At 41.2% G+C, this 27,917-nt stretch overlaps 1 protein-coding gene across 2 annotated transcripts in view; it reads right to left on the reverse strand.

Moving 5' to 3' along the window:
- The window catches only part of PKNOX1 (PBX/knotted 1 homeobox 1), a 111,468-nt gene that overhangs the window by 4,476 nt on the left and 79,075 nt on the right, over positions 1 to 27,917 (reverse strand). For both annotated transcript variants that reach the window (XM_075332731.1, XM_075332732.1), the window contains exons 7-10: positions 24,834 to 24,931; positions 24,600 to 24,728; positions 24,301 to 24,377; positions 23,923 to 24,092 (exon numbers count right to left, since the gene is read on the reverse strand). In XM_075332731.1, coding sequence (XP_075188846.1) covers positions 23,923 to 24,092; positions 24,301 to 24,377; positions 24,600 to 24,728; positions 24,834 to 24,931 — 474 coding nt within the window. The remainder of the gene's footprint in view (positions 1 to 23,922; positions 24,093 to 24,300; positions 24,378 to 24,599; positions 24,729 to 24,833; positions 24,932 to 27,917) is intronic.

The following is a 27,917-nucleotide window of genomic DNA, read 5'->3' on the forward strand; positions in this document are numbered from 1 at the left end:
CACATCTGCAGGTTTTTCCCTCCGCTCTCTATACAGGCACATCTGCAGATTTTTCCCTCCGCTCTCTATACAGACACATCTGCAGGTTTTTCCCTCCTCTCTCTATACAGACATTCTGCAGGTTTTGGCCTCTGCTCTCCAGAATAATGAGAGAATGTTTTCAGGCATTTTTCTTCCTTTTTGCACAGTGACATTTCCTCCATGTCATTAGTATATGGTGGCATTGCCCTTACACTGTGTGGCTTTGGGGAAACATTTTGGATCCTTCCAGAAGCTTCTCACAATAGTTGGTGGAATTTGGGCCGACTCCTGACAGATCTGGTGGAGCTGAGCCATGTTTGGAGGTCGCCGCTCGCTCCGGCCTTTTCAGCTTTGCCCATACATTTTCCATAGGATTGAGATCAGGACTTTGTGATGGCCACTCCAAAACATTGACTTTGTCATCCTTAAGCCACTTTGTAACCAGTTTGGCAGTAGCTTCGGGTCATTGTCCATTTGGAAGACCCATTTCCACCCAAGCTGTAAGTTCCTGGCTGATGTCTTGAGATGTTCTTCAGTATGGCCACATAATCTTCTTTCTTCATGACGCCATCTAGTTTCTGAAGTGCACCAGTCCCTCCTGCAGCAAAACAACCCCACAACATGATGCTGTCGCCCCCGTGTGTCACAGTAGGGATGGTGGTCTTAGGCTTCAAAGCTTCTCCCTTTTTCCTCCAAAGTTAACGATGGTCATTATGGCCAAACAGTTCAATTTTAGTTTCATCAGACCACAGGACGACTCCAGAAATTAAGCTCTTTGTTCCTGTGTGCATTTACAAACATCTAGATTTTTTATCTCTTTTTGAGTAATGGCTTCTTCTTGGCAGAGTGGTCTTTCAGCCCATGTTGATACAGGACTCATTTCACTGTGGATAATGACACAATCTTACCAGCTTCTGCCAGCATCTTCACAAGGTCTTTTGTTCTTGGGTTGATCTGCACATGTCTGACCAAAGCACGTTCATCTCTGGTGCACAGAACCTGTCTACTTCCTGAGCGGTATGATGACTGGACATTCCCATCTTGTTTGTACTTGTGTATAATTGTTTGTACAGATGAACGAGGCACCTTCAGGTATCTGGAAATTGCACCCAACGATGAACCAGACTTGTGCAAGTCCACAATTCTCTTCCTGAGATGCCTGATTCTTGGCTGATTTCTTTTGACTTTCCCATAATGCTACACAAAGAAGCCGTGTGTTTCAGGTGCATTACAATACATCCACAGGTGTGTCTCTAATTAACTCAGATGTGGCCAATAAACCTATCAGAAGCTTCCAAAGACATGACATCACCATATGGGCGGTCCCATATTGTGAAAAGGCACAGGATTCTGAGTGTATGGAAATTTCACTTTGTAGAAAGTAATAAAAATGCCTGAAAACATTCTTTCTCTCTCTCTTTCTCTTTCTCTCTCTCTCTCTTTCTCTCTCTGTCTCTTTCTCTCTCTCTCTCTCTCTCTGTCTCTTTCTCTCTCTCTGTCTCTCTCTCTCTTTCTCTCTCTCTGTCTCTTTCTCTATCTCTTTCTCTCTCTCTCTGTCTCTTTCTCTCTCTGTCTCTTTCTCTCTCTGTCTCTTTCTCTCTCTCTCTGTCTCTTTCTCTCTCTCTCTGTCTCTTTCTCTTCCTCTCTCTCTCTTCCTCTCTTTCTCTCTCTCTCTGTCTCTTTCTCTTTCTCTCTCTCTCTCGCTGTCTCTTTCTCTTCCTCTCTCTCTCTTTCTCTCTCTCTGTCTCTTTCTCTGTCTCTTCCTCTCTCTCTCTTTCTCTCTCTCTGTCTCTCTCTCTCTTTCTCTCTGTCTGTCTCTTTCTCTCTCTTTCTCTCTCTCATTATTCTGGCATTTGGCAAATGGAAATAATTTTGGTTCCTAATTGACTGAAAACAGGAGAAAAACCTGCAGATGTGTCTTTATAGAGAGCAGGGGGAAAAACCTGCAGATGTGTCTGTATAGTGAGGGAGTTGGAGTCAGAGGTTTGGCTTACCGTCTCCACAGCTCTACATCTGCATACAAAACAAACATGACCGTCCATCACACATACAGAGCCCCATGTGACCATCCATCATACAGAGTAACACGTTACCATCACATATACAGAAATAAACATGACAATCCATCACAGATACAGAGCCCCATGTGCTCTTCCATCATACACAAGGAACCCTACATAACCATCCATCACACATACAGAGCCCCACATGACCATCCATCACACATGCAGAGCACCATGTCACCATCCATCACACAGACAAGCTCCAGAAGACCATCCATCACACATACAGGGTCCAATGTGACCTTCCATCATACAGAGTAACACGTTACCATCACATATACAGAAATAAACATGACAATCCATCACAGATACAGAGCCCCATGTGCTCTTCCATCATACACAAGGAACCCTACATAACCATCCATCACACATACAGAGCCCCACATGACCATCCATCACACATGCAGAGCACCATGTCACCATCCATCACACAGACAAGCTCCAGAAGACCATCCATCACACATACAGGGTCCAATGTGACCTTCCATCATACATACAGAACCCTATGTGACCATTCATCACACATACAGAGCCCGACGTCACTATCCATCACACATACAAAGCACCACATGACCATTCATGAGAAATACAGAGTTTTACGTGTCCATCCATCACACATACAAAGCCCCATGTGACCATTCATCACACATAGCTACACCAATAACAACAATTAAAAAATTCCTTTTCTCATCTTTATTGAAAAAAATATATAAAATTATACAAAAAGGTTATCTTTACAAACTGAACCCCAACAGATGGGGAATGGGAACTGAATATATTGGGGACACCAAGCTGAACAATGGTAATTTTAACTCAGATAATAAATAGTACAACCAGACCATAATATTCCTTAGATACAAACACAAGTGTGTCAGTGATGCACTAAAAAATACAGAACATTGCTTGTGATAAAGCCAAGTAATCACCTAAGATTAGTTACCAATGGTAATGAATTACATGAGTGTGTCAGCATCACAGGATATCTGTAACATAAATCCAAACAGTGGCCTCATAATGTATCACCTACATCACAGTATATCTGTAACATAAATCCAAACAGTGGCCTCATAATGTATCACCTACATCACAGTATATCTGTAACATAAATCCAAACAGTGGCCTCATAATGTATCACCTACATCACAGTATATCTGTAACATAAATGCCAAACAGTGGCCTCATAATGTATCACCTACATCACAGTATATCTGTAACATAGATGCCAAACAGTGGCCTCATAATGTATCACCTACATCACAGTATATCTGTAACATAGATGCCAAACAGTGGCCTCATAATGTATCACCTACATCACAGTATATCTGTAACATAAATCCAAACAGTAGCCTCATAATGTATCACCTACATCACAGTATATCTGTAACATAGATGCCAAACAGTGGCCTCATAATGTATCACCTACATCACAGTATATCTGTAACATAGATGCCAAACAGTGGCCTCATAATGTATCACCTACATCACAGTATATCTGTAACATAGATGCCAAACAGTGGCCTCATAATGTATCACCTACATCACAGTATATCTGTAACATAGATGCCAAACAATGGCCTCATAATGTATCACCTACATCACAGGATATCTGTAACATAGATGCCAAACAGTGGCCTCATAATGTATCACCTACATCACAGTATATCTGTAACATAAATCCAAACAGTGGCCTCATAATGTATCACCTACATCACAGTATATCTGTAACATAAATCCAAACAGTGGCCTCATAATGTATCACCTACATCACAGTATATCTGTAACATAAATCCAAACAGTGGCCTCGTAATGTATCACCTACATCACAGTATATCTGTAACATAAATCCAAACAGTGGCCTCATAATGTATCACCTACATCACAGTATATCTGTAACATAGATGCCAAACAGTGGCCTCGTAATGTATCACCTACATCACAGTATATCTGTAACATAAATGCCAAACAGTGGCCTCATAATGTATCACCTACATCACAGTATATCTGTAACATAAATGCCAAACAGTGGCCTCATAATGTATCACCTACATCACAGGATATCTGTAACATAGATGCCAAACAGTGGCCTCATAATGTATCACCTACATCACAGTATATCTGTAACATAAATGCCAAACAGTGGCCTCGTAATGTATCACCTACATCACAGTATATCTGTAACATAAATCCAAACAGTGGCCTCATAATGTATCACCTACATCACAGTATATCTGTAACATAAATGCCAAACAGTGGCCTCATAATGTATCACCTACATCACAGTATATCTGTAACATAAATCCAAACAGTGGCCTCATAATGTATCACCTACATCACAGTATATCTGTAACATAGATGCCAAACAGTGGCCTCATAATGTATCACCTACATCACAGTATATCTGTAACATAGATGCCAAACAGTGGCATCGTAATGTATCACCTACATCACAGTATATCTGTAACATAAATGCCAAACAGTGGCCTCATAATGTATCACCTACATCACAGTATATCTGTAACATAGATGCCAAACAGTGGCCTCATAATGTATCACCTACATCACAGTATATCTGTAACATAGATGCCAAACAGTGGCCTCATAATGTATCACCTACATCACAGTATATCTGTAACATAGATGCCAAACAGTGGCCTCGTAATGTATCACCTACATCACAGTATATCTGTAACATAAATGCCAAACAGTGGCCTCATAATGTAACACCTACATCACAGTATATCTGTAACATAAATGCCAAACAGTGGCCTCATAATGTATCACCTACATCACAGGATATCTGTAACATAGATGCCAAACAGTGGCCTCATAATGTATCACCTACATCACAGTATATCTGTAACATAAATGCCAAACAGTGGCCTCGTAATGTATCACCTACATCACAGTATATCTGTAACATAAATCCAAACAGTGGCCTCATAATGTATCACCTACATCACAGTATATCTGTAACATAAATGCCAAACAGTGGCCTCGTAATGTATCACCTACATCACAGTATATCTGTAACATAAATCCAAACAGTGGCCTCATAATGTATCACCTACATCACAGTATATCTGTAACATAAATGCCAAACAGTGGCCTCATAATGTATCACCTACATCACAGTATATCTGTAACATAAATCCAAACAGTGGCCTCATAATGTATCACCTACATCACAGTATATCTGTAACATAGATGCCAAACAGTGGCCTCATAATGTATCACCTACATCACAGTATATCTGTAACATAGATGCCAAACAGTGGCATCGTAATGTATCACCTACATCACAGTATATCTGTAACATAAATGCCAAACAGTGGCCTCATAATGTATCACCTACATCACAGTATATCTGTAACATAGATGCCAAACAGTGGCCTCATAATGTATCACCTACATCACAGTATATCTGTAACATAGATGCCAAACAGTGGCCTCATAATGTATCACCTACATCACAGTATATCTGTAACATAAATCCAAACAGTGGCCTCATAATGTATCACCTACATCACAGTATATCTGTAACATAAATCCAAACAGTGGCCTCATAATGTATCACCTACATCACAGTATATCTGTAACATAAATGCCAAACAGTGGCCTCATAATGTATCACCTACATCACAGTATATCTGTAACATAGATGCCAAACAGTGGCATCGTAATGTATCACCTACATCACAGTATATCTGTAACATAAATGCCAAACAGTGGCCTCATAATGTATCACCTACATCACAGTATATCTGTAACATAGATGCCAAACAGTGGCCTCATAATGTATCACCTACATCACAGTATATCTGTAACATAAATGCCAAACAGTGGCATCGTAATGTATCACCTACATCACAGTATATCTGTAACATAAATGCCAAACAGTGGCCTCATAATGTATCACCTACATCACAGTATATCTGTAACATAAATGCCAAACAGTGGCCTCATAATGTATCACCTACATCACAGTATATCTGTAACATAAATCCAAACAGTGGCCTCATAATGTATCACCTACATCACAGTATATCTGTAACATAAATGCCAAACAGTGGCCTCATAATGTATCACCTACATCACAGTATATCTGTAACATAAATCCAAACAGTGGCCTCATAATGTATCACCTACATCACAGTATATCTGTAACATAAATCCAAACAGTGGCCTCGTAATGTATCACCTACATCACAGTATATCTGTAACATAAATCCAAACAGTGGCCTCATAATGTATCACCTACATCACAGTATATCTGTAACATAGATGCCAAACAGTGGCCTCGTAATGTATCACCTACATCACAGTATATCTGTAACATAAATGCCAAACAGTGGCCTCATAATGTATCACCTACATCACAGTATATCTGTAACATAAATGCCAAACAGTGGCCTCATAATGTATCACCTACATCACAGGATATCTGTAACATAGATGCCAAACAGTGGCCTCATAATGTATCACCTACATCACAGTATATCTGTAACATAAATGCCAAACAGTGGCCTCGTAATGTATCACCTACATCACAGTATATCTGTAACATAAATCCAAACAGTGGCCTCATAATGTATCACCTACATCACAGTATATCTGTAACATAAATGCCAAACAGTGGCCTCATAATGTATCACCTACATCACAGTATATCTGTAACATAGATGCCAAACAGTGGCCTCATAATGTATCACCTACATCACAGTATATCTATAACATAAATGCCAAACAGTGGCCTCATAATGTATCACCTACATCACAGTATATCTGTAACATAGATGCCAAACAGTGGCCTCATAATGTATCACCTACATCACAGTATATCTGTAACATAGATGCCAAACAGTGGCCTCATAATGTATCACCTACATCACAGTATATCTGTAACATAAATCCAAACAGTGGCCTCATAATGTATCACCTACATCACAGTATATCTGTAACATAAATCCAAACAGTGGCCTCATAATGTATCACCCTACATCACAGTATATCTGTAACATAAATGCCAAACAGTGGCCTCATAATGTATCACCTACATCACAGTATATCTGTAACATAGATGCCAAACAGTGGCCTCATAATGTATCACCTACATCACAGTATATCTGTAACATAGATGCCAAACAGTGGCCTCATAATGTATCACCTACATCACAGTATATCTGTAACATAGATGCCAAACAGTGGCCTCATAATGTATCACCTACATCACAGTATATCTGTAACATAGATGCCAAACAGTGGCCTCATAATGTATCACCTACATCACAGTATATCTGTAACATAAATGCCAAACAGTGGCCTCATAATGTATCACCTACATCACAGTATATCTGTAACATAGATGCCAAACAGTGGCCTCATAATGTATCACCTACATCACAGTATATCTGTAACATAAATGCCAAACAGTGGCCTCATAATGTATCACCTACATCACAGTATATCTGTAACATAGATGCCAAACAGTGGCCTCATAATGTATCACCTACATCACAGTATATCTGTAACATAGATGCCAAACAGTGGCCTCATAATGTATCACCTACATCACAGTATATCTGTAACATAGATGCCAAACAGTGGCCTCATAATGTATCACCTACATCACAGTATATCTGTAACATAAATGCCAAACAGTGGCCTCATAATGTATCACCTACATCACAGTATATCTGTAACATAGATGCCAAACAGTGGCCTCATAATGTATCACCTACATCACAGTATATCTGTAACATAGATGCCAAACAGTGGCCTCATAATGTATCACCTACATCACAGTATATCTGTAACATAGATGCCAAACAGTGGCCTCGTAATGTATCACCTACATCACAGTATATCTGTAACATAGATGCCAAACAGTGGCCTCGTAATGTATCACCTACATCACAGTATATCTGTAACATAGATGCCAAACAGTGGCCTCATAATGTATCACCTACATCACAGTATATCTGTAACATAAATCCAAACAGTGGCCTCATAATGTATCACCTACATCACAGTATATCTGTAACATAAATGCCAAACAGTGGCCTCATAATGTATCACCTACATCACAGTATATCTGTAACATAGATGCCAAACAGTGGCCTCATAATGTATCACCTACATCACAGTATATCTGTAACATAGATGCCAAACAGTGGCCTCATAATGTATCACCTACATCACAGTATATCTGTAACATAGATGCCAAACAGTGGCCTCATAATGTATCACCTACATCACAGTATATCTGTAACATAGATGCCAAACAGTGGCCTCATAATGTATCACCTACATCACAGTATATCTGTAACATAAATGCCAAACAGTGGCCTCATAATGTATCACCTACATCACAGTATATCTGTAACATAGATGCCAAACAGTGGCCTCATAATGTATCACCTACATCACAGTATATCTGTAACATAAATGCCAAACAGTGGCCTCATAATGTATCACCTACATCACAGTATATCTGTAACATAGATGCCAAACAGTGGCCTCATAATGTATCACCTACATCACAGTATATCTGTAACATAGATGCCAAACAGTGGCCTCATAATGTATCACCTACATCACAGTATATCTGTAACATAGATGCCAAACAGTGGCCTCATAATGTATCACCTACATCACAGTATATCTGTAACATAAATGCCAAACAGTGGCCTCATAATGTATCACCTACATCACAGTATATCTGTAACATAGATGCCAAACAGTGGCCTCATAATGTATCACCTACATCACAGTATATCTGTAACATAGATGCCAAACAGTGGCCTCATAATGTATCACCTACATCACAGTATATCTGTAACATAGATGCCAAACAGTGGCCTCGTAATGTATCACCTACATCACAGTATATCTGTAACATAGATGCCAAACAGTGGCCTCGTAATGTATCACCTACATCACAGTATATCTGTAACATAAATGCCAAACAGTGGCCTCATAATGTATCACCTACATCACAGTATATCTGTAACATAGATGCCAAACAGTAGCCTCATAATGTATCACCTACATCACAGGATATCTGTAACATAAATGCCAAACAGTGGCCTCATAATGTATCACCTACATCACAGTATATCTGTAACATAGATGCCAAACAGTAGCCTCATAATGTATCACCTACATCACAGTATATCTGTAACATAAATGCCAAACAGTGGCCTCATAATATATCACCTACATCACAGTATATCTGTAACATAAATGCCAAACAGTGGCCTCATAATGTATCACCTACATCACAGTATATCTGTAACATAGATGCCAAACAGTAGCCTCATAATGTATCACCTACATCACAGTATATCTGTAACATAAATGCCAAACAGTGGCCTCATAATGTATCACCTACATCACAGTATATCTGTAACATAGATGCCAAACAGTGGCCTCATAATGTATCACCTACATCACAGTATATCTGTAACATAGATGCCAAACAGTGGCCTCATAATGTATCACCTACATCACAGTATATCTGTAACATAGATGCCAAACAGTGGCCTCGTAATGTATCACCTACATCACAGTATATCTGTAACATAAATGCCAAACAGTGGCCTCATAATGTATCACCTACATCACAGTATATCTGTAACATAAATGCCAAACAGTGGCCTCGTAATGTATCACCTACATCACAGTATATCTGTAACATAAATGCCAAACAGTGGCCTCATAATGTATCACCTACATCACAGTATATCTGTAACATAAATGCCAAACAGTGGCCTCATAATGTATCACCTACATCACAGTATATCTGTAACATAGATGCCAAACAGTGGCCTCGTAATGTATCACCTACATCACAGTATATCTGTAACATAAATGCCAAACAGTGGCCTCGTAATGTATCACCTACATCACAGTATATCTGTAACATAAATGCCAAACAGTGGCCTCATAATGTATCACCTACATCACAGTATATCTGTAACATAAATCCAAACAGTGGCCTCGTAATGTATCACCTACATCACAGTATATCTGTAACATAAATGCCAAACAGTGGCCTCATAATGTATCACCTACATCACAGTATATCTGTAACATAAATCCAAACAGTGGCCTCATAATGTATCACCTACATCACAGTATATCTGTAACATAGATGCCAAACAGTGGCCTCATAATGTATCACCTACATCACAGTATATCTATAACATAAATGCCAAACAGTGGCCTCATAATGTATCACCTACATCACAGTATATCTGTAACATAGATGCCAAACAGTGGCCTCATAATGTATCACCTACATCACAGTATATCTGTAACATAGATGCCAAACAGTGGCCTCATAATGTATCACCTACATCACAGTATATCTGTAACATAAATGCCAAACAGTGGCCTCATAATGTATCACCTACATCACAGTATATCTGTAACATAAATCCAAACAGTGGCCTCATAATGTATCACCTACATCACAGTATATCTGTAACATAAATGCCAAACAGTGGCCTCATAATGTATCACCTACATCACAGTATATCTGTAACATAGATGCCAAACAGTGGCCTCATAATGTATCACCTACATCACAGTATATCTGTAACATAGATGCCAAACAGTGGCCTCATAATGTATCACCTACATCACAGTATATCTGTAACATAGATGCCAAACAGTGGCCTCATAATGTATCACCTACATCACAGTATATCTGTAACATAGAATGCCAAACAGTGGCCTCATAATGTATCACCTACATCACAGTATATCTGTAACATAGATGCCAAACAGTGGCCTCGTAATGTATCACCTACATCACAGTATATCTGTAACATAGATGCCAAACAGTGGCCTCATAATGTATCACCTACATCACAGTATATCTGTAACATAGATGCCAAACCAGTAGCCTCATAATGTATCACCTACATCACAGTATATCTGTAACATAAATGCCAAACAGTGGCCTCATAATGTATCACCTACATCACAGTATATCTGTAACATAGATGCCAAACAGTGGCCTCATAATGTATCACCTACATCACAGTATATCTGTAACATAGATGCCAAACAGTGGCCTCATAATGTATCACCTACATCACAGTATATCTGTAACATAGATGCCAAACAGTGGCCTCGTAATGTATCACCTACATCACAGTATATCTGTAACATAGATGCCAAACAGTGGCCTCATAATGTATCACCTACATCACAGTATATCTGTAACATAAATGCCAAACAGTGGCCTCATAATGTATCACCTACATCACAGTATATCTGTAACATAGATGCCAAACAGTGGCCTCATAATGTATCACCTACATCACAGTATATCTGTAACATAAATGCCAAACAGTGGCCTCATAATGTATCACCTACATCACAGTATATCTGTAACATAGATGCCAAACAGTGGCCTCATAATGTATCACCTACATCACAGTATATCTGTAACATAATGCCAAACAGTGGCCTCATAATGTATCACCTACATCACAGTATATCTGTAACATAGATGCCAAACAGTGGCCTCATAATGTATCACCTACATCACAGTATATCTGTAACATAAATGCCAAACAGTGGCCTCATAATGTATCACCTACATCACAGTATATCTGTAACATAGATGCCAAACAGTGGCCTCATAATGTATCACCTACATCACAGTATATCTGTAACATAGATGCCAAACAGTGGCCTCATAATGTATCACCTACATCACAGTATATCTGTAACATAGATGCCAAACAGTGGCCTCATAATGTATCACCTACATCACAGTATATCTGTAACATAGATGCCAAACAGTGGCCTCATAATGTATCACCTACATCACAGTATATCTGTAACATAGATGCCAAACAGTGGCCTCGTAATGTATCACCTACATCACAGTATATCTGTAACATAAATGCCAAACAGTGGCCTCGTAATGTATCACCTACATCACAGTATATCTGTAACATAAATGCCAAACAGTGGCCTCGTAATGTATCACCTACATCACAGTATATCTGTAACATAAATGCCAAACAGTGGCCTCATAATGTATCACCTACATCAACATATATCTGTAACATAAATGCCAAACAGTGGCCTCATAATGTATCACCTACATCACAGTATATCTGTAACATAAATGCCAAACAGTGGCCTCATAATGTATCACCTACATCACAGTATATCTGTAACATAGATGCCAAACAGTGGCCTCGTAATGTATCACCTACATCACAGTATATCTGTAACATAAATGCCAAACAGTGGCCTCGTAATGTATCACCTACATCACAGTATATCTGTAACATAAATGCCAAACAGTGGCCTCATAATGTATCACCTACATCACAGTATATCTGTAACATAAATGCCAAACAGTGGCCTCGTAATGTATCACCTACATCACAGTATATCTGTAACATAGATGCCAAACAGTGGCCTCATAATGTATCACCTACATCACAGTATATCTGTAACATAAATCCAAACAGTGGCCTCATAATGTATCACCTACATCACAGTATATCTGTAACATAAATGCCAAACAGTGGCCTCATAATGTATCACCTACATCACAGTATATCTGTAACATAGATGCCAAACAGTGACCTCATAATGTATCACCTACATCACAGTATATCTGTAACATAAATCCAAACAGTGGCTTCCTAATGTATCACCTACATCACAGTATATCTGTAACATAGATGCCAAACAGTGGCCTCATAATGTATCACCTACATCACAGTATATCTGTAACATAGATGCCAAACAGTGGCCTCATAATGTATCACCTACATCACAGTATATCTGTAACATAAATGCCAAATAGTGGCCTCGTAATGTATCACCTACATCACAGTATATCTGTAACATAGATGCCAAACAGTGGCCTCATAATGTATCACCTACATCACAGTATATCTGTAACATAGATGCCAAACAGTGGCCTCATAATGTATCACCTACATCACAGTATATCTGTAACATAAATCCAAACAGTGGCCTCATAATGTATCACCTACATCACAGTATATCTGTAACATAGATGCCAAACAGTGGCCTCATAATGTATCACCTACATCACAGTATATCTGTAACATAGATGCCAAACAGTGGCCTCATAATGTATCACCTACATCACAGTATATCTGTAACATAGATGCCAAACAGTGGCCTCATAATGTATCACCTACATCACAGTATATCTGTAACATAAATGCCAAACAGTGGCCTCATAATGTATCACCTACATCACAGTATATCTGTAACATAGATGCCAAACAGTGGCCTCATAATGTATCACCTACATCACAGTATATCTGTAACATAGATGCCAAACAGTGGCCTCATAATGTATCACCTACATCACAGTATATCTGTAACATAGATGCCAAACAGTGGCCTCATAATGTATCACCTACATCACAGTATATCTGTAACATAAATCCAAACAGTGGCCTCATAATGTATCACCTACATCACAGTATATCTGTAACATAGATGCCAAACAGTGGCCTCATAATGTATCACCTACATCACAGTATATCTGTAACATAAATCCAAACAGTGGCCTCATAATGTATCACCTACATCACAGTATATCTGTAACATAAATCCAAACAGTGGCCTCATAATGTATCACCTACATCACAAGCACGTATGCTTATATAAATAACATGTATTTACCTATAACCAAACGGCAGCAAAAGCATGTTATTTATATAAGCATACGTGCTTGTGATGTAGGTGATAAATTATGAGGCCACTGTTTGGATTTATGTTACAGATATACTGTGATGTAGGTGATACATTATGAGGCCACTGTTTGGATTTATGTTACAGATATACTGTGATGTAGGTGATACATTATGAGGCCACTGTTTGGATTTATGTTACAGATATACTGTGATGTAGGTGATACATTATGAGGCCACTGTTTGGCATCTATGTTACAGATATACTGTGATGTAGGTGATACATTATGAGGCCACTGTTTGGATTTATGTTACAGATATACTGTGATGTAGGTGATACATTATAAGGCCACTGTTTGGCATCTATGTTACAGATATACTGTGATGTAGGTGATACATTATGAGGCCACTGTTTGGCATCTATGTTACAGATATACTGTGATGTAGGTGATACATTATGAGGCCACTGTTTGGATTTATGTTACAGATATACTGTGATGTAGGTGATACATTATGAGGCCACTGTTTGGATTTATGTTACAGATATACTGTGATGTAGGTGATACATTATGAGGCCACTGTTTGGCATTTATGTTACAGATATACTGTGATGTAGGTGATACATTATGAGGCCACTGTTTGGCATCTATGTTACAGATATACTGTGATGTAGGTGATACATTATGAGGCCACTGTTTGGCATCTATGTTACAGATATACTGTGATGTAGGTGATACATTATGAGGCCACTGTTTGGATTTATGTTACAGATATACTGTGATGTAGGTGATACATTATGAGGCCACTGTTTGGATTTATGTTACAGATATACTGTGATGTAGGTGATACATTATGAGGCCACTGTTTGGCATCTATGTTACAGATATACTGTGATGTAGGTGATACATTATGAGGCCACTGTTTGGCATTTATGTTACAGATATACTGTGATGTAGGTGATACATTATGAGGCCACTGTTTGGCATCTATGTTACAGATATACTGTGATGTAGGTGATACATTATGAGGCCACTGTTTGGCATCTATGTTACAGATATACTGTGATGTAGGTGATACATTATGAGGCCACTGTTTGGCATCTATGTTACAGATATACTGTGATGTAGGTGATACATTATGAGGCCACTGTTTGGATTTATGTTACAGATATACTGTGATGTAGGTGATACATTATGAGGCCACTGTTTGGATTTATGTTACAGATATACTGTGATGTAGGTGATACATTATGAGGCCACTGTTTGGCATCTATGTTACAGATATACTGTGATGTAGGTGATACATTATGAGGCCACTGTTTGGCATCTATGTTACAGATATACTGTGATGTAGGTGATACATTATGAGGCCACTGTTTGGCATTTATGTTACAGATATACTGTGATGTAGGTGATACATTACGAGGCCACTGTTTGGATTTATGTTACAGATATCCTGTGATGTAGGTGATACATTATGAGGCCACTGTTTGGCATCTATGTTACAGATATACTGTGATGTAGGTGATACATTATGAGGCCACTGTTTGGATTTATGTTACAGATATACTGTGATGTAGGTGATACATTATGAGGCCACTGTTTGGCATCTATGTTACAGATATACTGTGATGTAGGTGATACATTACGAGGCCACTGTTTGGCATCTATGTTACAGATATACTGTGATGTAGGTGATACATTATGAGGCCACTGTTTGGCATCTATGTTACAGATATCCTGTGATGTAGGTGATACATTATGAGGCCACTGTTTGGATTTATGTTACAGATATACTGTGATGTAGGTGATACATTATGAGGCCACTGTTTGGCATCTATGTTACAGATATACTGTGATGTAGGTGATACATTATGAGGCCACTGTTTGGCATCTATGTTACAGATATCCTGTGATGTAGGTGATACATTATGAGGCCACTGTTTGGATTTATGTTACAGATATACTGTGATGTAGGTGATACATTATGAGGCCACTGTTTGGCATCTATGTTACAGATATACTGTGATGTAGGTGATACATTATGAGGCCACTGTTTGGCATCTATGTTACAGATATACTGTGATGTAGGTGATACATTATGAGGCCACTGTTTGGATTTATGTTACAGATATACTGTGATGTAGGTGATACATTATGAGGCCACTGTTTGGCATCTATGTTACAGATATACTGTGATGTAGGTGATACATTATGAGGCCACTGTTTGGATTTATGTTACAGATATACTGTGATGTAGGTGATACATTATGAGGCCACTGTTTGGATTTATGTTACAGATATACTGTGATGTAGGTGATACATTATGAGGCCACTGTTTGGCATCTATGTTACAGATATACTGTGATGTAGGTGATACATTACGAGGCCACTGTTTGGCATCTATGTTACAGATATACTGTGATGTAGGTGATACATTATGAGGCCACTGTTTGGCATCTATGTTACAGATATACTGTGATGTAGGTGATACATTATGAGGCCACTGTTTGGCATCTATGTTACAGATATACTGTGATGTAGGTGATACATTATGAGGCCACTGTTTGGATTTATGTTACAGATATACTGTGATGTAGGTGATACATTACGAGGCCACTGTTTGGATTTATGTTACAGATATCCTGTGATGTAGGTGATACATTATGAGGCCACTGTTTGGCATCTATGTTACAGATATACTGTGATGTAGGTGATACATTATGAGGCCACTGTTTGGCATCTATGTTACAGATATACTGTGATGTAGGTGATACATTATGAGTCCACTGTTTGGCATTTATGTTACAGATATACTGTGATGTAGGTGATACATTATGAGGCCACTGTTTGGCATCTATGTTACAGATATACTGTGATGTAGGTGATACATTATGAGGCCACTGTTTGGCATCTATGTTACAGATATACTGTGATGTAGGTGATACATTATGAGGCCACTGTTTGGCATCTATGTTACAGATATACTGTGATGTAGGTGATACATTATGATGCCACTGTTTGGATTTATGTTACAGATATACTGTGATGTAGGTGATACATTATGAGGCCACTGTTTGGATTTATGTTACAGATATACGGTGATGTAGGTGATACATTATGAGGCCACTGTTTGGCATCTATGTTACAGATATACGGTGATGTAGGTGATACATTATGAGGCCACTGTTTGGCATCTATGTTACAGATATACTGTGATGTAGGTGATACATTATGAGGCCACTGTTTGGCATTTATGTTACAGATATACTGTGATGTAGGTGATACATTATGAGGCCACTGTTTGGATTTATGTTACAGATATACGGTGATGTAGGTGATACATTATGAGGCCACTGTTTGGCATTTATGTTACAGATATACTGTGATGTAGGTGATACATTATGAGGCCACTGTTTGGCATCTATGTTACAGATATACTGTGATGTAGGTGATACATTATGAGGCCACTGTTTGGATTTATGTTACAGATATACTGTGATGTAGGTGATACATTATGAGGCCACTGTTTGGCATTTATGTTACAGATATACTGTGATGTAGGTGATACATTATGAGGCCACTGTTTGGCATTTATGTTACAGATATACTGTGATGTAGGTGATACATTATGAGGCCACTGTTTGGCATCTATGTTACAGATATACTGTGATGTAGGTGATACATTAGGAGGCCACTGTTTGGCATTTATGTTACAGATATACTGTGATGTAGGTGATACATTATGAGGCCACTGTTTGGATTTATGTTACAGATGTACTGTGATGTAGGTGATACATTATGAGGCCACTGTTTGGCATCTATGTTACAGATATACTGTGATGTAGGTGATACATTATGAGGCCACTGTTTGGATTTATGTTACAGATATACTGTGATGTAGGTGATACATTATGAGGCCACTGTTTGGATTTATGTTACAGATATACTGTGATGTAGGTGATACATTATGAGGCCACTGTTTGGCATCTATGTTACAGATATACTGTGATGTAGGTGATACATTATGAGGCCACTGTTTGGCATCTATGTTACAGATATACTGTGATGTAGGTGATACATTATGAGGCCACTGTTTGGCATCTATGTTACAGATATACTGTGATGTAGGTGATACATTATGAGGCCACTGTTTGGATTTATGTTACAGATATACTGTGATGTAGGTGATACATTATGAGGCCACTGTTTGGCATCTATGTTACAGATATACTGTGATGTAGGTGATACATTATGAGGCCACTGTTTGGATTTATGTTACAGATATACTGTGATGTAGGTGATACATTATGAGGCCACTGTTTGGATTTATGTTACAGATATACTGTGATGTAGGTGATACATTATGAGGCCACTGTTTGGCATCTATGTTACAGATATACTGTGATGTAGGTGATACATTATGAGGCCACTGTTTGGATTTATGTTACAGATATACTGTGATGTAGGTGATACATTATGAGGCCACTGTTTGGCATCTATGTTACAGATATACTGTGATGTAGGTGATACATTATGAGGCCACTGTTTGGATTTATGTTACAGATATACTGTGATGTAGGTGATACATTATGAGGCCACTGTTTGGATTTATGTTACAGATATACTGTGATGTAGGTGATACATTATGAGGCCACTGTTTGGCATCTATGTTACAGATATACTGTGATGTAGGTGATACATTATGAGGCCACTGTTTGGCATCTATGTTACAGATATACTGTGATGTAGGTGATACATTATGAGGCCACTGTTTGGATTTATGTTACAGATATACTGTGATGTAGGTGATACATTATGAGGCCACTGTTTGGCATCTATGTTACAGATATACTGTGATGTAGGTGATACATTATGAGGCCACTGTTTGGATTTATGTTACAGATATACTGTGATGTAGGTGATACATTATGAGGCCAGTGTTTGGATTTATGTTACAGATATACTGTGATGTAGGTGATACATTATGAGGCCACTGTTTGGCATCTATGTTACAGATATACTGTGATATAGGTGATACATTATGAGGCCACTGTTTGGCATCTATGTTACAGATATACTGTGATGTAGGTGATACATTATGAGGCCAGTGTTTGGATTTATGTTACAGATATACTGTGATGTAGGTGATACATTATGAGGCCACTGTTTGGATTTATGTTACAGATATACTGTGATGTAGGTGATACATTATGAGGCCACTGTTTGGCATCTATGTTACAGATATACTGTGATGTAGGTGATACATTATGAGGCCACTGTTTGGCATCTATGTTACAGATATACTGTGATGTAGGTGATACATTATGAGGCCACTGTTTGGATTTATGTTACAGATATACTGTGATGTAGGTGATACATTATGAGGCCACTGTTTGGCATCTATGTTACAGATATACTGTGATGTAGGTGATACATTATGAGGCCACTGTTTGGCATCTATGTTACAGATATACTGTGATATAGGTGATACATTATGAGGCCACTGTTTGGCATCTATGTTACAGATATACTTTGATGTAGGTGATACATTATGAGGCCACTGTTTGGATTTATGTTACAGATATACTGTGATGTAGGTGATACATTATGAGGCCACTGTTTGGATTTATGTTACAGATATACTTTGATGTAGGTGATACATTATGAGGCCACTGTTTGGCATCTATGTTACAGATATACTTTGATGTAGGTGATACATTATGAGGCCACTGTTTGGATTTATGTTACAGATATAATGTGATGTAGGTGATACATTATGAGGCCACTGTTTGGCATTTATGTTACAGATATACTGTGATGTAGGTGATACATTATGAGGCCACTGTTTGGATTTATGTTACAGATATACTGTGATGTAGGTGATACATTATGAGGCCACTGTTTGGCATCTATGTTACAGATATACTGTGATGTAGGTGATATATTATGAGGCCAGTGTTTGGATTTATGTTACAGATATACTGTGATGTAGGTGATACATTATGAGGCCACTGTTTGGATTTATGTTACAGATATACTGTGATGTAGGTGATACATTATGAGGCCACTGTTTGGCATCTATGTTACAGATATACTGTGATGTAGGTGATACATTATGAGGCCACTGTTTGGATTTATGTTACAGATATACTGTGATGTAGGTGATACATTATGAGGCCACTGTTTGGATTTATGTTACAGATATACTGTGATGTAGGTGATACATTATGAGGCCACTGTTTGGATTTATGTTACAGATATACTGTGATGTAGGTGATACATTATGAGGCCACTGTTTGGCATCTATGTTACAGATATACTGTGATGTAGGTGATACATTATGAGGCCACTGTTTGGCATCTATGTTACAGATATACTGTGATGTAGGTGATACATTATGAGGCCACTGTTTGGATTTATGTTACAGATATACTGTGATGTAGGTGATACATTATGAGGCCACTGTTTGGATTTATGTTACAGATATCCTGTGATGCTGACACACTCGTGTAATTCATTACCATTGGTAACTAATCTTAGGTGATTACTTGGCTTTATCACAAGCAATGTTCTGTATTTTTTAGTGCATCACTGACACACTTGTGTTTGTATCTAAGGAATATTATGGTCTGGTTGTACTATTTATTATCTGAGTTAAAATTACCATTGTTCGGCTTGGTGTCCCCAATATATTCAGTTCCCATTCCCCATCTGTTGGGGTTCAGTTTGTAGAGATAACCTTTTTATACAATTTTATATATTTTTTTTCTTTCAATAAAAATGAGAAAAGGATTTTTTTAATTGTTATTATTGGTGAAGCTATTTATGGTTGAGGTTCTCACTAGATGGATTGTGATATAGGTGTTATCATTCATCACACATACAGCGTTCCATGTGACCATCAATCACACATACAGAGCCCCATGCCACAATTCATCACACATACTGAGCTCCATGTAACCATTCATCATACATACAGAGTTCCATGTAAACATCCATCACACATACAGAGCCCCTTGTGACCATTCATCAGAAATACAGAGCCCCACGTGACCATCTACCCTACATAAAGAATCCCACATGACCATCTATCACACATACAAAGCTCCAAGGGCAGAGGCAACCAGAGGACACAGATGAAGGGAGGAGGAGACCACAGGATGCAGATGAAGAGAAGAGGTGACCATAGGATGAAGGGAGAAGGCAAGACATAGAGTAAGGGAGGAGGAGGCCGCAAGACATGGAGAGACCGCAGGATGAGGAGCAAGGGAGGAGACCGCAGGATGCGGAGGAAGGGAGGAGGAGACCGCAGGATGCGGAGGAAGGGAGGAGGAGACCGCAGGATGCGGAGGAAGGGAGGAGGAGACCACAGGATGCAGATGAAGAGAAGAGGTGACCATAGGATGAAGGGAGAAGGCAAGACATAGAGTAAGGGAGGAGGAGGCCGCAAGACATGGAGAGACCGCAGGATGAGGAGCAAGGGAGGAGACCGCAGGATGCGGAGGAAGGGAGGAGGAGACCGCAGGATGCGGAGGAAGGGAGGAGGAGACCGCAGGATGCGGAGGAAGGGAGGAGGAGACCACAGGATGCGGAGGAAGGGAGGAGGAGACCACAGGATTCGGATGAAGGGAGGAGGAGGCGACTGCAGGATGCTGAGGAAGGGACAAGGAGACCGCAGGTGCGGAGGAAGGGAGGAGGAGACCGCAGGATGCGGAGGAAGGGAGGAGGAGACCGCAGGATGCGGAGGAAGGGAGGAGGAGACCACAGGATTCGGATGAAGGGAGGAGGAGGCGACTGCAGGATGCTGAGGAAGGGACAAGGAGACCGCAGGTGCGGAGGAAGGGAGGAGGAGACATCAAGACTTGGAGGACGGGTGAAGGAGACTGAAAGAGGTGTAGGGTGGAAGAGACCACAGGATGCGGATGAAAAGAGGAGGTGACTGGAAGGACCCGGATGAAGGATGGAGGAGGCTGTAGGACATGGATGAAGGGTGGTGGAGGAGATTGCAGGGCACGGATGAAGGGTGGAGGAGACTGCAGGATGTGAATGAGGGGTGAAGGAGACCGCAGGACGCAAATGAAAGATGGAGGAGACCACAGGACGCGGATGAAGGTTGGAGGAGACCACAGGACGCGGATGAAGGGTGGAGGAGACTACAGGACGCGGATGAAGGGTGGAGAAGACTGCAGAATGTGGATGAAGGGTGGAGGAGGCTGCAAGAGGAGGCTGCAGAATGCATATGAAGTGTGTAGGAGACTGCAGGAAGTGGATGAAGGAGGGAGCGGATGAAGGGTGGAGGAGGGTGCAGGATGTGGATGAAAGGTGGAGGAGACCCCAGGATGAGGACGAAAGAAGGAGGAGGCTGGAGGATGGGGATGAAGGGTGGAGACTATCCCAAGACACGGATGAAGGTGGAGGAGACCGCAGAATTCGGATAAAAGGTGGAGGAGACCGCAAGATGCGGATGAAAGGTGGATGGACCGTAGGATGGGAATGATAGGTGAAGGAGGCCGTAGGATGTGAATGAAGGGTGGAGAAGGCTGCAGGATGTGGATGAAGGGTGGAGGAGACCACAGGACGCAGATGGAAGGTGGGAGAGACCAGAGGATGCGGGGGAAGGGTGGAGGAGGCTGCAGAATGCAAATGAAGGGTGAAGGAGAGCGCAGGACGCAGATGGAAGGTGGGAGAGACCAGAGGATGTGGATGAAATGTGGAGGAGACTGCAGGAAGTGGATCAAGGTTGGAGGAGACCGCAGCATTAGGATGAAAGGTGGAGGAGACTGCAGGATGCAGATTAAGGGTGGAGAATATCCCAAGATGCAGATGAAGGGTGGAGGAGATTGCACGATACGAATGAAGGGTGGTGGAGACTGCAGGAAGCGGATGAAGGGTGGTGGAGACTGCAGGAAGCGGATGAGGGGTGGTGGAGACTGCAGGAAGTGGATGAAGGAGGGAGCGGATGAAGGGTGGAGGAGGGTGCAGGATGTGGATGAAAGGTGGAGGAGACCCCAGGATGAGGACGAAAGAAGGAGGAGGCTGGAGGATGGGGATGAAGGGTGGAGACTATCCCAAGACACGGATGAAGGTGGAGGAGACCGCAGAATTCGGATAAAAGGTGGAGGAGACCGCAAGATGCGGATGAAAGGTGGATGGACCGTAGGATGGGAATGATAGGTGAAGGAGGCCGTAGGATGTGAATGAAGGGTGGAGAAGGCTGCAGGATGTGAATGAAGGGTGGAGGAGACCACAGGACGTAGATGGAAGGTGGGAGAGACCAGAGGATGCGGGGGAAGGGTGGAGGAGGCTGCAGAATGCAAATGAAGGGTGAAGGAGAGCGCAGGACGCAGATGGAAGGTGGGAGAGACCAGAGGATGTGGATGAAATGTGGAGGAGACTGCAGGAAGTGGATCAAGGTTGGAGGAGACCGCAGCATTAGGATGAAAGGTGGAGGAGACTGCAGGATGCAGATGAAGGGTGGAGAATATCCCAAGATGCAGATGAAGGGTGGAGGAGATTGCACGATACGAATGAAGGGTGGTGGAGACTGCAGGAAGCGGATGAAGGGTGGTGGAGACTGCAGGAAGCGGATGAGGGGTGGTGGAGACTGCAGGAAGCGGATGAAGGCCGCAGGATGTGGATGAAGGGTGAAAAAGGCTGTAGGATGTGGATGAAGGGTGAAGGAGGCTGCAGGATACGAATGAAGGGTGGAGGAGACCGCAGAATACGGATGAAGGGTGGAAGAGGCTGCAGGATGTGGATGAAGGGTGGATGAAGGGTGGAGGAGACCGCAGGATGCGGATGAAAGGTGAAGAAGAATGCAGGATGCAGATGAAGGGTGAAGGAGAATGGAGGATGCGGCTGAAAGGTGGAGGAGGCTGCAGATGAATGGTGGATGTGACCACAGGACGCAGATGAAGGGTGGAGGAGATCGCAGGACACAGATGAAATGTGGAGGAGACCGCAGGATGCGGAACAAGGGTGGAAGAGGATGCAGAATGCGGATGAAAGGTGAAGGAGACCACAGGAAGCAGATGAAGGGTGGAAGAGACCACAGGACACACATGAAAGGTGGAGGCAATATGCTATAGATGCAGACAGCAGTTCTTGTAAAGTCTAGAGTCCTCATCTCACCATCAGATATGCCCAGGTCTCCTCCCTGCTGTGGAGTGCTCCCGGCAATGGAGTCCGGCCAGAACCTCTGCACGGGACGGCTCTGCCCACTCTTCTTTTTGGCCTTTGGGGTGTCCGTTGTGCTTGAATCCAGCATGGGTTGAAGAATTCTACGTCTGGCATTTATAAACCTACAAATAAAGAGAAGACTTAGCAAAAGGGTGTGTGACATAACCTTATCCTAGAGGAACACCCGTCCCCACCTTCACATGGTTGAGATGTTTTTACAATGTAACCTGCAGTCCTAGCCTAATCTGTACTAAACCCATCAGTTGCGAGAGGCGGAAGAAGCGCTGAATACAGCTAGGACTGGAGCTCTGACCTTGGATGGGGACTCACCAGTTGTTGACCTGGAGCAGAGTAAGGTTGGTTTGAGCTGCGATCTGCTTCTTCTCGTCCTCGGTTGGGTAGGGATGCTGTAGAGATGGAGCAGATGAGACACATTCACGCACATCTGAAGCACACTGTGGGGTATCCCATATCTGATACTAGTGAGCCCCCCATACTGGATGACATGATGGATGGAATTAGGGGGAGGAGGATTTGTGGCATCTTCTGGTGACTCAAAAAAAGCTGTACAACCTTCATTACTGCAGAGCACAGGACCCATGTTTTGGCTGCATCGTCGCCAGACTCACCCCGATGTGCTGAAAGAGCCAAGACCTCATCACATTAGTGGCTTGCTTAGGGAGGACCCCACGCTTGTTCTTTCCAGATCCATCATCTGTCTGCAAGAGCCCAAGATCCTGACTGAGCTGCAACTGGAGCTGGAGCGGGATATAAAGGGGTTGCCAGGAAGATGCTTGACACATGGGTCAGATAATGGGGAGACAGCAGTAAGGGGTCTCTGTATGATGATGAGCAGTCCTCACCTGTGAGTTCTGGATTCGGATGGTCCCAGGAGACAGTGCTTGAGCCACAACCTGTCCCTGCGGGGTGACGACTGTCACGGGCTGGTACAAAGTGCCGCCTGATAGTGAGAAAAATGAATGACACTGAGAAATCAGGAAACAACATCATCACAGAAAACAGGAAGCGATGTCATCACAGAAAACAGGAAGAGATATCATCACATCAACCAGGAAGAGATATCATCACATCAAACAGGAAGTGACATCATCACGGAAAACAGGAATCATCATCACATCAAACAGGAATAGATATCATCACAGCAAACAGGAAGTTACGTCATCACAGAAAAAAGGAAAGTACATCATCACATCAAACAGGAGTGACATCATAGAAAACAGTAAAGTACATCATCACATCAAACGGGAAGAGACATCATCACACCAAACAGGGAGAGATTTCATCACATCAAACAGGAAGTGACATCATCACGGAAAATAGGAAACATCACATCAAACAGGAAGAGACATCATCACATCAAACAGGAATAGATATCATCACAGTAAACAGGAAGTACTGTCATTACAGAAAAGAGGAAAAGTACATCATCACATCAAACGGGAAGAGACATCATCACATCAAACAGGAAAAGACATCATCACATCAAACAGGAAGAGATATCATCACATCAAACAGGAAGTGACATCATCACATCAAACAGGAAGTGACATCATCACAAAAAACACAGAGACACCATCACAGAAAACAGGAAGCGACATCATCACAGAAAACAAGTGACATCATCACAGAAAACAGGAAGCAACATCATCACACAAAACAAGAAGTGACATCATCACAGAAAACAAGAAATGACATCACAGAACAAGAAGCGACATCATCACAGAAAACAGGAAGAGATATCATCACAGAAAACAGGAAGTGACATTATCACAGAAATCAGGAAGAAACATCATCACAAAAAACAAGAAGTGACATCACAGAAAACAGGAAGCGACATCATCACAGAAAACAAGCAGAGACATCATCACAGAAAACAGGAAGCGACATCATCACACAAAACAAGAAGCAATATCATCACAGAAAACAAGAAGCGACATCATCACAGAAAACAAGAAGCGACATCATCACAGAAAACAGGAAGCGACATCATCACAGAAAAAAAGAAATTACATCACAGAAAACAAGAAGCGACATAATCACAGAAAACAAGAAGAGACATCATCACAGAATACAGGAAGTGACATCATCACACAAAACAAGAAGTGACATCAGAGAAAACAAGAACTGACATCATCACAGAAAACAAGAAATGACATCACAGAGCAAGAAGCGACATCATCACAGAAAACAGGAAGAGACATCATCACAGAAAACAGGAAAAGATATCATCACAGAAAACAGGAAGTTACATCATCACAGAAAACAGGAAGAGACATCATCACAGAAAACAGGAAGAGACATCATCACAGAAAACAGGAAGAGACATCATCACACAAAACAGGAAGTGACATCATCACAGAAAACAGGAAGCGACATCGTCACAGAAAACAGGAAGCAACATCATCAAAGAAAACAAGAAGCGACATCACACAAAACAAGAAATGACATCACAGAAAACAAGAAGTGACATCATCACAGAAAACAAGATGAGATATCATCACAGAAAAGAGGAAGTGACATCATAGGAGAAAACAAGAACTGACATCATCACACAAAACAATAAGTGATATCACAGAAAACAAGAACTGACATCATCACACAAAACAAGAAATGACATCACAGAAAACAAGAAGAGATATCATCACAGAAAACAGGAAGCGACATCACAGAAAACAGGAAGTGACATCATCACAGAAAACAAGTGACATCATCACAGAAAACAATAAGAGACATCATCAAAGCAAACATGAAGTGGCATCACCACAGAAAACAAGAAGTGACCATCACAGAAAACAGGAAGCGATATTGTGAAGACACAGCTCTGTTCAATGTCTGTCAGGGGTTAATGTTCTTAATTTGGCCAGACAGGGGTCCCTTTTGTGTGGTGTGAGGCAGTGACAGGGGTAATATTTGAAGACCGCTATGTGCCCCCCAGAATGTGTCTGGAAACCCTCTGAGTTTGCGATAGCTATTACTGGGAGTATAGCACAAAGGGTAACAGGGAGACAGATCCCTCCTCACAGTCCAGGTTTTGTAGCAATCCTTATGTCCAGCATTTTAGTTTTAAATCTGGCAGAGCACATCAGGATGTGTCTCAGTTGAGAGCCAGGCTTGATGAAGCTACCACATACTGTGTGAGCTGAGCTGGCTCTGTGTGGAGTGACCACAGGCCAGGAGTGTGAGCCTAGGACAACCCTAAGGTAACAAGACTTTTTATACCAAGAATTTGTCTATATGCACCGGCTGTGCTCCGGAAGAGACTGTGATTGTGGGAAATTGGATCTATTTATGCTGCAACAATAAATAGACTTTTGGTGTAAACACGCTGCTGCCTCACTGCCTCACGTTTTTGCCCAAGCAACGCTGCTACCTCACATTATGGTGGAGAATGCGGGCATTGCAGCCTGGTTGCTAGGGGCAACAACCCAGTTCACATGTTTATGATCAAACCTGCAAAGTTACAGTTTAACTCAGCAGTCACCATGGAGGATCTTTATAAAGCAGCTGGCCCAGTCTACTGCTCAACTACAGCAGGCTTTTGCACAAACCAATGCTCACCAGCAACAGGCTAATGCTCAGCAGCAACAAACCAATGCCCAGCTCCAGCGGGCATTAGTTCAGCAACAGGAGACAAGCAGCTTGCTGACTCAGCAGCTTGCGGCTCTGCGAGATGCACTCCCAACGGTAACTCCAGGTCATCCAGTCCTTCCTGCGGCCCAGGACAGAGTAAGGGCGGCACTTATGATGATGAGTGCAGAGGATGACCCAGAAGCCTTTGTCTCCGTGTTTGAGAGGACCGCTGAGCGAGAGAAATTGTCTATCGACCGTTGGACTAACGTCGTGGCCCCGTTCTTGGTAGGTGAATCCCAAAAAGCCTACCTGGATCTCAGTACGGAGGATGCCAAGGACTATGGCACACTGAAAGG

This window comes from Anomaloglossus baeobatrachus, chromosome 2, assembly GCF_048569485.1.
Source record: "Anomaloglossus baeobatrachus isolate aAnoBae1 chromosome 2, aAnoBae1.hap1, whole genome shotgun sequence".
Taxonomy (NCBI): Eukaryota; Metazoa; Chordata; class Amphibia; order Anura; family Aromobatidae; genus Anomaloglossus; species Anomaloglossus baeobatrachus.